Source organism: Culex pipiens, chromosome 1 (assembly GCF_016801865.2).
Source record: "Culex pipiens pallens isolate TS chromosome 1, TS_CPP_V2, whole genome shotgun sequence".
Taxonomy (NCBI): Eukaryota; Metazoa; Arthropoda; class Insecta; order Diptera; family Culicidae; genus Culex; species Culex pipiens.
The window spans coordinates 80,315,987-80,330,239 of record NC_068937.1 but is presented as its reverse complement, the minus strand read 5'-3'; the positions used below and the strand labels follow the sequence as shown (position 1 = coordinate 80,330,239).

Genomic DNA, 14,253 nt, shown 5'->3' with positions numbered 1-14,253 from the left:
ACGTAAACAACGGGGATGTCTCCGACCTGGCCTGGCCGAAAACTGGTCCGCCGACCGCAGTCGACTCTCCGGGGCCGATTCCACCGGCCAACGACCGTCTCTCGTCTCAGCTGCCGCCGCAGCCGCTGCTGCTCACTCCTCCTGCTGCTGCTACTCGGATTCGGGAACTCGTTCCTTCTCCGCCTCTGCACCGCCGCCGTGTCCACGACGACCAGATTGTGGCTCCTCTGACCACCGGAACGGGCTTGTCCGCTCGCACACGCCTCGGAATCGCCGTGAAAAACGCGCCAAACACAACTCGATAGAGCACGAAAAAACACGACTACGCGCTGAGACTTCTGCCGGAGCAATCCTTTCATTCTGACTTTGACAATTGGAAAATCCAGTTCAAAATATCAAAGTAATCAGGATTCTGTACCAAATATTTTAAATTGTCAGAAGAACTGTTTCTGGTTACAACCCGTTTAAACGAAAACTATATCGATTCTGGTGAGGAACTTAAAAAAACCTTATGAGATATGGTCACCATTTGTAATAATGTTATTTGGTGGACCTTGATGACTATTTGACAAATGATCACCATAAGTAATAGAGTTATTTTAATGTTTGTAATGGTAAACAATTTTCTTGATAACTTTAAAAAACTATTTGCAGATGTTTTCTCAAATGGTTACTCTAAATCATAAGGTAATTTTAAAATTCAAATGGTTCAACTGGCGGACTTGGATGATTATTTGTTAAATAGTTACCGTTATAATTAGGGTTTTAAAAAGTTTGTAATGGTGATTTTTTTCTGAATGACTTTGAAAAACTTTTTGAGGATGTTTACTGAAATAGTTATCCTAAATCAAAAGGTTATTTTAAAGTTCAAATGGTTAACTTCAATACGCGATATTATATATCTGTTCAAAATATTGTAATGATTTTCTAATATGTTTAACCAAATTCAACCAGGTTTTCTTATTATTTGAATAAAAATTGTGCCTCGGAGCGTGATCCCCATTTTGGCGCCCATAATGCAAAAAATAAAAATAAAGTGATGTTAACAATACGGGTGCACTTACTTGAAAAATCTTTCCAATCATTTGAAGAATCTCGAATTTGAATTTTGGTAGTCACGTAGCCACGTTGTTTGCACGAGCCCTATCCGAACTATCCGAAGAGATTTTCCACAAGCGGCACCCAATCACACAATCAAAAACCTGAATTATTTCGGATGGGAACCGTAATTTGGACCGTAAATATTTTTGATGGGCAGAAAAATAAGATTACCTCGGCCTCGGCCAGGAGAGAGCAAGCACCACGTTGATACCACTATTTAGCAATGCGCGGTGGAAGTAAAACCAGGCAAATTCTTTGTCCCTGCAAATCGTTTCTTGATCCAGGTAGAGCACCCATTCGGCCAGTTTCCCCACAAATGGAAGCAACCCGTTTGCCGTGCTTTAAAACGCAGGCGATTCCCGACAGCGGCCCAATGTTTGGATCTACTATGATGCAAAAATGGTACAATCAAAGCAATAGCCCAAATAAACCATTAAGAATCCGCTATCGGCGTACAACTGTCCTCCCTGCAACAACTTTCCTTCAATCGTGGTTGACCACCTTTATTCCCATCCAGCCAACTAAAATCGAACCAGCATCGAAAGCCACACCAGGCAAACGATCCGCCGCTCTGTTCTCCAGTTCTTCATATACAAAATACAAACCCAATACGAAGCCTAGTTTCCGAGCAGAAATTCACTTAAAGTTTTGTTGAACATATTTTTTTAAACAGAACTTGCGACGACAGATTTCTTGTAGTTGTTTGTTCTGGTTGCGCCGGTTTCTCACAGATGAATCAGCTTGAACCCAGTCACGAAATATTCTAGCACAGCTGGTTGCCAGAATCCTGCAAAAATAGTAGAAAATGTCTGGTAGAATGCTGTTAGAATATCCACCTCTGTGAGAACTCTTCCAGAATCCTGCTAGAACGCCGTGACTGGGAAGGCGTTTGCGAAGAAGGAGAGAAACGTCAAAACTGGGCGATACACGCAAAATGTGAGTTGATCATTTAGAGGAATTGCCGGAGATTACCACATTTTATTTTGGGAGGTGTACACTGTAACTGAAAATCGCACATTGCTAATGCGTTTCGCACTTTTTCATACGAATTTTTCAGTTCAACTACGTTTACCACAAAAATGTAATCGCAGTTGAACTGAACACGGTTAGCTGGAGGTACTCAAAATCAAGTTCAAATTCAAAATGACACTGTCAACTTCAAGCAAAACATTGTAAAAGGACCGAAGTCAAAAATGTAAACAGAGGGGATTTTTATTGCAAACGATGCCTTTAATCTTAAACTACCACTACATATCGAGAAAACCATAAAAAGAATGATTTTTATGTGAAAAAAATAACATTTTACAAAAGGCCAAAGTTTATTACGTTTTGATTATTTTCAACTTCCACATAGATCCTTCGATTCAAAGGACCAATATGGAAACTGATTTGTTTTGTTTTCGAACCCGTGATCGTCCCAGGGAGAAACACAATGTTGTTCAAAACAAAGATCGAAACAAAGCTTGGCCCTTTGTTTCAAATTGGTGAAAGAAACGATTTTTACTTAAAATAAGATTTCTCGTATATTTCTGGTTAATTCCTATCCCGTCAAAAGGTGCGACGTTGTGATTCTTCTAAATATATTAGCTATAGCTACACATTAAAACATTTGTAAAACATACTTTTATTAAATTTCATTCACTACCGCAAAAATCTTTGATTACCGGATAAATTTCTTCGGATCGCTATCCCGTGTCGCTATGTTTGGTCGTTTCAGGTCATTTCGATTCGACGATCGTGCCCAAAGAACTTCGCGCTGAAGGTACACTTTTTTCCCATGGTGAGCCGCTCATACCATCGAAGCCTCCAGCCCGTAGGAAGCATTTCGCAGTTCGACCAAGACGGCCGAGTGATTTTCCGGCTTCGATGCTGGTAGCCCTAAGTCTCGATACCAAGGGAAGCCGAAAATGCCCGACGCCTTGTTGACCGATTCTGTGATGCCGGCGATTCGGTGGACACCTTCCAATAAAACAGGACGTTCAGTTTGGGCCCAGATCCGACGAAACATTCTCACCCGTTGCAGCTTGCAGCGAAAATTTTTTGCCGTTGGCACAACTGAAATGAAGTGGGATTAATCAAATAACATCGGCAAAAATCAAATTGTAGAAAATCTTACCGTGGGACGTCTCCGGTGTAACTCTGATTGGAAAATCGATTTTGCACACCAAGATGCACACTTCAATATCGCGACCAGGCTTGTATTTCACACAAAAATACTTTAAACTGGCCGCGGCAAGTGAAAAAAAGCTTTAAAAACAAATAAAATTACTTTGCTTGCAAAAGACCAAACAGCAAAGCTGATTCTGTTTTGATTTGGCTTGCTTGGCCAAAAACAAAAGAACAACAAAAACAAACCGTCATCCTGTCTGGCCCAGGGACCATGTGGAAAACGAAACTGTCAATGTTTTCAAAGGCGCTAAAACGCAAAGGGCTGAATACGATCTCACACAAGTAAAACAATCGTTCGGGGCTTATGTTCTTTTTTCATCAATTTTATCGTAATAATTGAATTTTTCCATCAATTTAAGTTTAAGGATGCATACTATACCATTTTTACACATGTTGTGTAAATCATTTTCGCAGTTTGCTTAATTGGTATGAAATAGGAATTGAAAAACTAATTGAAATTTTCATTCTTGTTTTTCTCAATGTTTTGAAAAATGACAATGGCCGTTTTACAATGTTTTGCTTGACTTGGTGTTGCAACTCATAAATGAATTCTTGACTTTTTTTTGATAAGGTCCTATAAACAAATATAAACATTGAGTGTATCCCTTTCACACCTTATGTCAAAGTCCATCGGAGTAAGCGGGATACACTCAATGTTTATATTTGTTTATAGGACCTTATCAAAAAAAAGTCAAGAATTCCTCCACGCATGGTCCAAAATGAGTGAATCGAACTTGATTTTGAGTACATCCAGCTGACCGTGTGGAGGAGGAATGTTTGTTTTGATTTTTTATTTTCCCTGTGCCGTCAAAGTTTTTTTTGAGCCGTACAACGTGTTTGAGGACGAGTCCGTGCTGAACCACCGGATGGAAATTCTGTCCAAGCTGAACACGTTGGTCAAGCAGTGGGTGCGCAATGTGTCCATCTCGAAGAACATGCCGGAAGTGCTGGCAGAGAAGCTCGGCGGAAAGATCTACACTTTTGGGTCGAACCGGCTGGGCGTTAACCACAAGGGGGCGAATATTGACGCGCTCTGCGTGGCGCCGCGCAACATCGAACGGCAGGACTACTTTGGGTCGTTCTTCGAGCTGCTGAAGAAACAGCCCGAGGTGACAGAGTGCCGCGCCGTCGAGGAGATGCTTGTGCCGGACGTCAAGATGAACTTTGACGGCATCAAGATAGATTTGCTGTTTGCGCGGTTGGCGCTGAAGGAGATTCCGGACAACTTTGACCTGCGCGATGATATGCTGCTGAAGAATCTGGACCCCAAGTTGGTGCGCAGTCTGAACGGATGCCGCGCCACCGACGAGATCCTGCGGCTGGTGCCCAGCATTGACAACTTTCGGCTGGCGCTGCGTTCGATCAAGCTGTGGGCGAAGAGTAAGTTGAGCTTTGGTTGGTATCTTTTAGGGTTTTTGTTAATATTGGGGTTTTCTTCTATTCACTGTTTTTTCTGTTTTCAGAGCATGGAATCTACTCCAATTCTTTGGGTTACTTTGGAGGTGTGTCTTGGGCTATGCTGGTGGCCAGGACGTGTCAGCTCCCAAATGTCGTCGCGGCCACGCAAGTGCACAAGTTCTTTCTGGTGTTTTCGCGCTGGAATTGGCCCCAGCCGGTGTTCCTGAAGCGGCCGGACACAGTGAATCTGGGCTTTCAAGTGTGGGACCGCGGGTGAACGTGCAGGGCTGGTTTCACCTGATGCCGATCATCACGCCGGCATATCCGCAGCAAAACTCGACCTTCCACGTGTCTAGCTCGACGCGGAAGGTCATGCTGAACGAGTTCAACCGCGGCATGCAGATCACGGACGAAATCATGCTCGGCAAGGCCGGCTGGGACAAGCTGTTTGAGGCGCCGAGCTTCTTCTTCAAGTATCGCTACTTTATCGTACTGCTGGTGACCTCGAACAACACCGACGACCTTCTCGAGTGGTGCGGACTGGTCGAGTCCAAGATCCGCTACCTAATCCAGAACCTGGAGCGAATCCTGCACATCACCCTGGCCCACGTCAACCCGAAGTGCTTTGAGCAGCAGGAGTAAAACCAAAAGGACGACGGTGGCGAGGGCGCAGACAACACTCTGCTCGCTCTGGTTCAAGGGGTCAGAGCGATCTGAGAACCTTAACGTGGAATTGACCGAAAGCATCCAAAACTTTACCGATGCCGTGCACAAACATGCGGTGCGTTGAGCGATTCTACAGCCAAAAAAACGCGTCTCTCACCGAGCTGTTTTCTTTCAGGTGCACATCAAGGTCCTCGAGACGACACGCGACAGCATGAAGACCGAGGCGCGGCACGACCGGCGGAAGCAGCTCAACCAGTACCTCGACCCGAACCTGCTCAAGCGGGAGCGCAAAAACCAGCGACTCCTTCGCCGTCGCAAATGCGCAAACGACCTGCTCAGAAGAAACTAGAAACTAGAGCGAAATTCGACGGGTTTTGATTCGCGGTGTTTCGGTGAGTGATCGTATCACTATGGCAGCGTTAGGTTTTTTGGCCGCCGTGGAGCTAGCAGTTTTGCTCCACAATGTTAACACATTATGGCCAGAACAAAACAGTGTTTCTAGACTGGTTGGACGAAATCACTGGTGTCCTGGCACCTGTGCCGATGTCGATTTCGACTCTCCGCTAGGTCAGCGACGAATGTCTCGAGTGTGACGAGCGGAAGTTATTAAATTCGTTTGGACCGCTCTCTACCATCGCACGTCGATCTTCACAGTGTCAGGTCAGTTAGATTGACCAGCGGAATTACGGTTCCGTTCTCTAGCATCAACGGAATCGGTGTTGTGGAGGTGTAGTGTGATAGTTTAAACAAATAGGGCGTTTTGTCCCGGCGAAATTAAGTTTCAGATCCTCTGCGAAAGTTATTCCTTGTTTCGCATAATCTACACCAACCATCAAAGGAAACACAGTCTTCAAATAAGTTAGGGCTTTCCTTCTTTTGAATGCAGAATCTCTTTTTGCATTAAATTTCTAAATCAATTTATCAATAATTTATATTCAACGCAAAATAATATTTGCCTTGCGCGTTCTCTCTTTTCTCTTCTCTCGCTGCGCTTCGTTACCTGCTCTCGCGCAGGCAAGCGCTTAGCGCAGGCAAAAACAGTCTGAAGTGAAACGTTTGTGCGGCTGGTCGTTGTTTACGTTTTGTGCGCAGGTATAATTTTCAAACAAATCATTTGATTTACCAGATATTTAATTTAAATTTTTGTTGATGATCATTTCAGCGCCGTGGAGAACTTGATAAAAACGGAACACATGGTGCTGGAGAACTTGATCGGTGATCAAAAGAGATTTTGCCGGCAGCCGGCCGACAATATTTTTCCGCCGAGGATGCGACGAAGCGAACAAACGATTGGCATCAATCAATCTGAATAATCAGATAAGTACATATGATATTTGAATATTATATTCAACTTGATACTTTGTGATTTTTTTTTCTTCTTACTTTTTCAGGTTTGGACGATTTTGGCAGTATGATCAACTAAACAGAATCAACATTCAACTAGAATTTAAGCCGCTAAAGTTCAAATACTATTGCTGTGAACCATCCGTCAAAAAGTGAACAATTCTGTAAAAAATAGGTAGGTAAAAAATGTAAGAAAAACTTTTAAAAACTATTCCAAAACTATTTCTCAAAAAGTGTAAATTTGTATGATAAACTTTAATTTACCATTTGAAAACTATTTCTGAAATAGTGAAACTGGGAAAAAATGTAGGATAAACCTTAAATAACCATATGAAAACTATTTCCAAAATAGTAGCGCTAGGTAAAAATAGCAAGAAAAACCCTTAAAAACCATTTACGAACCATTTCTAAAATAGTAGCAGCAAGGTTAAAAATTGTGCGAACAACCTTAAAATACCATTTAAAAACCTTTTCTGAAATAGTAAAAACCGGAAGAAAAACGTCGCTTTTACGCGAAAATTAACTTTATTTTTACCATTACACAAATGGTAATTTGACGAAACGTTGTTCGGGGATTTTTAAGGTTACCGTTGCTAACCACCCTCAATTCAGATGGTCGAACTTTATGATAAATGGTAGGGTACCATTTCCGATATGGTATTTTTAAGGTTTTCCTACCATTTTTCAAATAGTGGTTACGATCTCTGAAATGGTGAGAAAACCATTTAACACAAAGTTTTTTTAAGGTTCTCGTTTATGCGGGAAGTGCATTTTTTCAATTAAAATAATGTGTGAGCTAAACAATTGCATTATGTCCTGAAATCCTTTGGTGAAATAGATTAAGAAAGGAAAGCATATTTCAAATCATGACTTCATAGAAATTGAACCCGTTTTTCTTTTCTAGATGTACGAAAAAACAAGTTCCTTGGGATATATCGATTGAAGCTGAATTTCAAGATTTTCAAATTTGGATAGAAGAGATTAATATTGAAATTTGATAATTTGTTGTAATGTTTTCAATTGTACAGAAATAAAAGCAGTATTGTACGAGATGCTATTTGCTTCTGGTGTACTTTTCTTTGGAAAACAGAAAAACTGAACGAGGTTTATGGTTTAAAAATTGGTTTTGTTGCTGTAAATCGTTTCAATTAATTCGATATTGAAGAAATGTTTAAACTTGGATAACGTCGATTAGCGAATGTTTTGAATGTGTTTGTTGTTGAAATAGATGTAACCCTGTTGATTGCACCGGGTTTCTGTTTCAGATTAGTGAAAATCAAAGACTTCATCCATGGAAAACTGTATCCTGTAAAATCTTTTTTTTTCTGAAAATACATCATTATTCTTTTTATTTACAATAAAAACAGGTTTTTTTTTCATGAAATTTTATTGAATTGGTATCGATGATGTTCATTATGTCGAAAAACACAATATACAAGACGTGCTTTTCGGCCTCATGTAACAACCGTTGAACCAGTTAGCATCGCCGAGATATTTGAAAACAGGGTGAGCTGAGCGGGACCAGTTCCTAGTGGTATGAAACAATTACTTCCTCCAGAGGTTTAATTTCCTCAATTTGGATTGGGTTACAGAATCTTCCAATGGGTTCATTCTTAGATGCATTCCGTAAGGTTTGGTTTTTTTTTTAATCTTCTTTATCCTGAAATGGAAATGTATCTGATCTATTTGCATTCTATAGTTGATCAAATCCATCTTACCAACAATTAAATGAGAAAACTTTGCAACAATAGATTTAATCCAGCAGAACCGAAAACCCAACGTACCCAAAGCGTTCTCAGTCTTAAATGGTAGTCCCAGATGTCCCCTACAAGCTGCAGGTCGAACCGAGTTCGAACCGAGAACCCTTTCAGATGCATTTTGAATTTTGAAAATAAATTGAATTTTGCCTAAGTTATAGCCTTTTTAAGATTTTTGACGTTTTTGAACCATTAAACTTTGTGTCCCGATTTTCCCCTCTTCCCGTTGACCTAGAGTGCTCATATTTTGTCCAGATGCTAGTTTTATATGTACAAACAACCTCTGAAAATTTCAGGCAGATTGGTGAGGTCCAAACGACGTCCCATACAAAGGGGTATGCCCTGTTCGTGGACTCGCTCTTAAATGCGAAAATTTAATACATTAAGGCCAGTTTCACGCCCCTCGTTTCTACCTGTATTGTGTAATTGAATTTGACCTCACCATCGTATTCCCCGTCCGAGTTTACATAAGAATCTTTTATCGACAGAAAGGAATATGTTTCGTTCCAGAGATATCGAATTTTAAAGTTTTAAGTATTTGAGATTACCTAAATTAGCTAAACTCGTTGCCTCTGCTAGATGCACTAAGTCGTGCTGATGAATAATTACTTATTGTAATTAATTAATTGTTCTGTAAGATGAATTATTTTTATAATTTATTTTAAAATTTAAATTACGAAAGGTCTATCGTTTTTTGACCCATAGTCACCCCCACTGACGGTACCCAATTTACAACATCACGCCATGGCGGAAGGCAATTATTATTGAAATAGAATGTACCTAAAATGTTTTTTCGTAGAAAGGTAGCCTTTTCGATATCTGTGACCTAGAAAATATTTCACCTAGGGATTTTCGATTTTTTGTCATTTTCAGTTTTTTAACTGTATAAATGGAGGCGCACGGTACTTTACCTCCCTAATCCTTTTAATTGCAATGGATACTGATTAAAGGGGTCGTCCATGAAATATTTCACAATATTTAAGGCCCCACCCACCCTTACAACCCCCCCTCCCTCCTCCTAATTTATTTAACAAAGATAATAACATTATTTTTAGTATGCGGCGTCCATAAAGTATGGCACACTAAAATCAGCAAAAAATAACCCCCTCCCCCCTATGCCACACATTCCCAGTCAAATCAATCCGAATTCTGAAACGGAATCTAATTAGAATCGTATACAAATTCCGTTTCAAACACAACAACCGGTTCCGTGTTCGAACCGGTTGTTGCGTTTGAAACGGAATTTGTATACGATTCTAATTAGATTCCGTTTCAGGATTCGGATTGATTTGACTGGGTTGTCACGCAACCCCCCCCCCTTGAAAAGTCCGGCACGTTTTGAAATTTGTTTTTTTTACATTTTTACTTTCTTTTAGTTCTGAGTTCAATCAATGCCTTGTATCATGTTTGATTTATGAGTTAAGCTTATCAAACATCAAATAACTTTTTTGTAAATATTTTAAGCCTGAATTTTCATTTTTTTCTATTTCCAGTACCCTTGGTATCCTTACACAGTTAGTTGCATATACCTAGCTCGACTAATTTCAGCACAACCGATAAGCAGAAAAAAACAAAATTTACGGTTGATTTGGCTGACGAGTGTAAGGTAGTGCGATTCTCGGCATACTGCAAAATAAGTTCATTGTGTTTTTACTGGATAAGGTACAACAAGTGCATTAATTATATAAAACATTTGAAAAATCAGGCCTAAATAAATAACATTATTCGCTCTACAGCATTGCCTTGGCGTTCTCGATTGCGAGATTCCTACTCGAAACTAGGTGTTCGAAGGCTTGATTGTTGAGGCAATTGCAAATCTCTTTTTACACCTTAGCTTCCATCCACCCCGGGATTCGAACTGACGACCTTTAAATTGTGAGTCCAACTACCTACAAGCGACTCCACCGAGACAGGACCCAGGGAGACGACTCCTACACCTGGACTCCTCCACCTGGACTGAGCTAACGACATAACGTTTAGGTTATACCGGGACCAACATTTACTTCCCCGTCCAACGGAAGGCGTGATCAGACAAATCTCGTCTCGAAATATGCCACCAGGACCATCTGGGATCGAACCCAGGCCGACTGGGTTAGAGGCAACCGCGCTTAGCCCTACACCACGGTTGTAAAATATTTACATAAAGTAATTCGATGTTTAATAAACGTAACTCATAAATCAAACATGATAAAAGGCATTAAGAAACAGAGTTGTTAATGATAGATATTATATACTTAAATCATTACTTACTTACTTGAATCATCAATCGTGATTTCAACAATAACAAAAATTAAAAACATATCCTATAAAAATGATAAGCTGTTAAATTGAACTCAGAATTATAAAAAAAATAAAAATGTACAAAAAAACAGGATTATGGTACAAAACGTGTTGTACTTTTCAAGGGTGGGGGGGGAGGGAGGCGTAGTTAGCGTGACAATGTGTGGCATTGGGGGAAGGGGGTTATTTTTTGCTGATTTTAGTGTGCCATACTTGATGGATGACGTCTCATACTAAAAATAATGTTATTGTCTTTGTTAAATAAATATGGGTGATGAGGGGGAGGTGGTTGTAAGGGTCAAAGGGTGGGTGGGGCCTTAAATATTGTGAAATATTTCATGGACGACCCCTTTCGGGGAAATGGCATTCGGGGATGTGGCTGATTAGGGGAAGTGGTATTCGGGGATGTGGCCAATTAGGGGAAATGATTTTCGGGGAAATGGCATTCGGGGAAATGAGCTATACCCGAGCAAAACTCCCACAGCGCATCGAAGTGTTTTGCACATGATCTGGCCCTGCTGTACAGAGCACTCAAATATCAATCGCAAAACTCTTGAAATGACGGTGATTGGCCATGAAATTATGTCAATAGCCAAACACTTAAATTTTAAATGATGTTGAAAAATAATAGTACGTACTCTTCTCGCTTGCTAGTCGTGCACGCTACCACTGCGCCGGCCGGCCAGTTGAAAACGAGAGAGTTTTTTGTGCTTCTCGTTCTAGCCTTCGATAAAAGTTGCGCTAAAATCAATCAGTGAAACATATTAAATTCAAGTAGAAAATCACGTTGACTTTGAATTGTGCCTGTCTTGGGTAGATCTTAAGATCAATCTCAAGTGTTTTCCTCATAACTTTGAATAGTTCAAGGCAGTGGGACAAATCCACGATATTGAAAAAGTAACCCTTGACAAGACATCCACCATGAAAAAACAAAAAAAAAAGATTGTTTTGAAATTCTCTATTCATAACCTCGTTCATGACAAAGAAATGTAAATATTTAAGGTTTAGAAATATTCAGAAGTGTTTTAAGAATTTGAGGTAGGTATATAAAAAAGTTAAAGTATTTATAGAATTTAAAGATTTTATTTTTTATGTATTTCAAGTAATTAATGAAATTAAAGTAGACCAAGTATTTGATGTATTTACAGTTTTCAAAGTATTTAAGGTATTCAAAGTATTCAAAATATTCATAGTATTCAAAGTATTAAAAGTATTCAAAGTATTCAAAGTATTCAAAGTATTCAAAGTATTCAAAGTATTCAAAGTATTCAAAGTATTCAAAGTATTCAAAGTATTCAAAGTATTCAAAGTATTTAACGTATTCAAAGTATTCAAAGTATTCAAAGTATTCAAAGTATTCAAAGTATTCAAAGTATTCAAAGTATTCAAAGTATTCAAAGTATTCAAAGTATTCAAAGTATTCAAAGTATTCAAAGTATTCAAAGTATTCAAAGCATTCAAATGTATTTCAAGTATTTTAAGTATTTAAAGTATTTCAAGTATTTTAAGTATTTAAAGTGTTTAAAGCTCGGTTTTAAGTATTTGAAGTGTTTAAATTATTTGAAATGTTTAAGGTATTTAAAACATTTCAATTATTCAAAGTTTTAATAGAATTTAAAGCGTGAAAAATATTTCAAGTATTAAAATTATTTAAAGTATTTTAGATGTTTATAGTATTTATAATATTTTTATTATTTATAGTATTTATAGTATTTATAGGATTTATAGTATTTATAGTTTTTTAGTATTTATAGTAATTATAGTATTTATAGTATTTATAGGATTTATAGTATTTATAGTATTTATAGTATAGTATATTATAATAAATACTTCAAAATTAAGAATACTTTGAATACTTCTATAAGTATATACATTGAATACTTTGAAATATTTTTAGTATTTAAATACTTTAAATACTTCAAATACTTTAAATACTTGAAATACTTGAAATACTTTAAATACTTGAAATACTTGAAATACTTTAAATACTTTAAATACTTTAAATACTTTAAATACTTTAAATACTTTAAATACTTTAAATACTTTAAATACTTTAAATACTTTAAATACTTTAAATACTTTAAATACTTTAAATACTTTAAATACTTTAAATACTTTAAATACTTTAAATACTTTAAATACTTTAAATACTTTAAATACTTTAAATACTTTAAATACTTTAAATACTTTAAATACTTTAAATACTTTAAATACTTTAAATACTTTAAATACTTTAAATACTTTAAATACTTTAAATACTTTAAATACTTTAAATACTTTAAATACTTTAAATACTTTAAATACTTTAAATACTTTAAATACTTTTAATACTATAAATACTTTAAATACTTTAAATACTTTAAATACTATACTTTAAATACTTTAAATACTTTAATGACTTTAAAAACTTTAATGACTTTGAATACTTTAAATACTTAGATGACTTTAAATACTTTAATGACTTTGAATACTTTAAATACTTTGAATACATTGAATACTTCAAATACTTTGATTACTTTGAAAACATTGAATACTTTGAATACCTTGAAAAATTTGAAAACTTTGAATACTTTAAGCCGGGACCGTGGTGTAGGGGTAAGCGTGGTTGCCTCTCACCCAGTCGGCCTGGGTTCGATCCCAGACGGTCCCGGTGGCATTTTTCGAGACGAGATTTGTCTGATCACGCCTTCCGTCGGAAGGGAAGTAAATGTTGGCCCCGGACTAACCTAAAGGTTAGGTCGTTAGCTCAGTCCAGGTGTAGGAGTCGTCTCCCTGGGTCCTGCTTCGGTGGAGTCGCTGGTAGGCAGTTGGACTAACAATCCAAAGGTCGTCAGTTCGAATCCCGGGGTGGATGGATGCTAAGGTGTAAAAAGAGATTTGCAATTGCCTCAACAATCAAGCCTTCGGACACCTAGTTTCGAGTAGGAATCTCGTAATCGAGAACGCCAAGGCAATGCTGTAGAGCGAATAATTTAATTTTGATTTGATTTTTTGAATACTTTGAATACTTAAATGACTTTAAATACTTTAATACTTTGAATACACTGAATACTTCAAATACTTTGAATGCTTTGATTACTTTGAAAACTTTGAATACTTTGAAATATTTGAAAACTTTGAATACTTGAAATACTTTAAATACTTTAAATACTTGAAATACTTGAAATACTTGAAATACTTTAAATACTTGAAATACTTTAAATACTTTAAATACTTTAAATACTTTGTTTGCGCACATACTAGCGTCAGAATCCCGGTGCCATGCAAAATCGGATCTTTCTTGTAATTCAGAACTCGCGGGTTATACAGAAAACATTAATTCTCAAAGTCGTCAGGTTTATTCGCGGTCAGTTATTTGGACGGACTTAATAGTGGACTGTAAACACTAATCGTAGTAAAAACTGTGTCTGAAAAGGTATTAACTGGTCAGTAGTATGGTTCGCAGAGCAATGACCAACCGCTAGTCGGTTCCTGCTGGCCAAAGCTACTTAATTTGAACAGTAAAACTCCAGGCACTCACTGGATGTTCTGTTTCTGT

The 14,253-nt window shown here is 37.9% G+C and overlaps 1 protein-coding gene and 1 pseudogene across 1 annotated transcript; both read left to right on the top strand.

Annotated features, from left to right (window-relative positions):
• LOC120430364 (40S ribosomal protein SA-like) overlaps positions 1 to 14,253 on the top strand; it is a 142,480-nt pseudogene that overhangs the window by 61,182 nt on the left and 67,045 nt on the right.
• On the top strand, positions 3,984 to 6,733 carry LOC120430361 (poly(A) polymerase alpha-like). The gene is given in 5 exon segments (XM_052709218.1): positions 3,984 to 4,650; positions 4,734 to 4,934; positions 4,937 to 5,726; positions 6,349 to 6,426; positions 6,497 to 6,733. Coding segments are annotated over 3 exon segments (1,182 nt in total). The 5' UTR covers positions 3,984 to 4,043; the 3' UTR covers positions 5,311 to 5,726; positions 6,349 to 6,426; positions 6,497 to 6,733.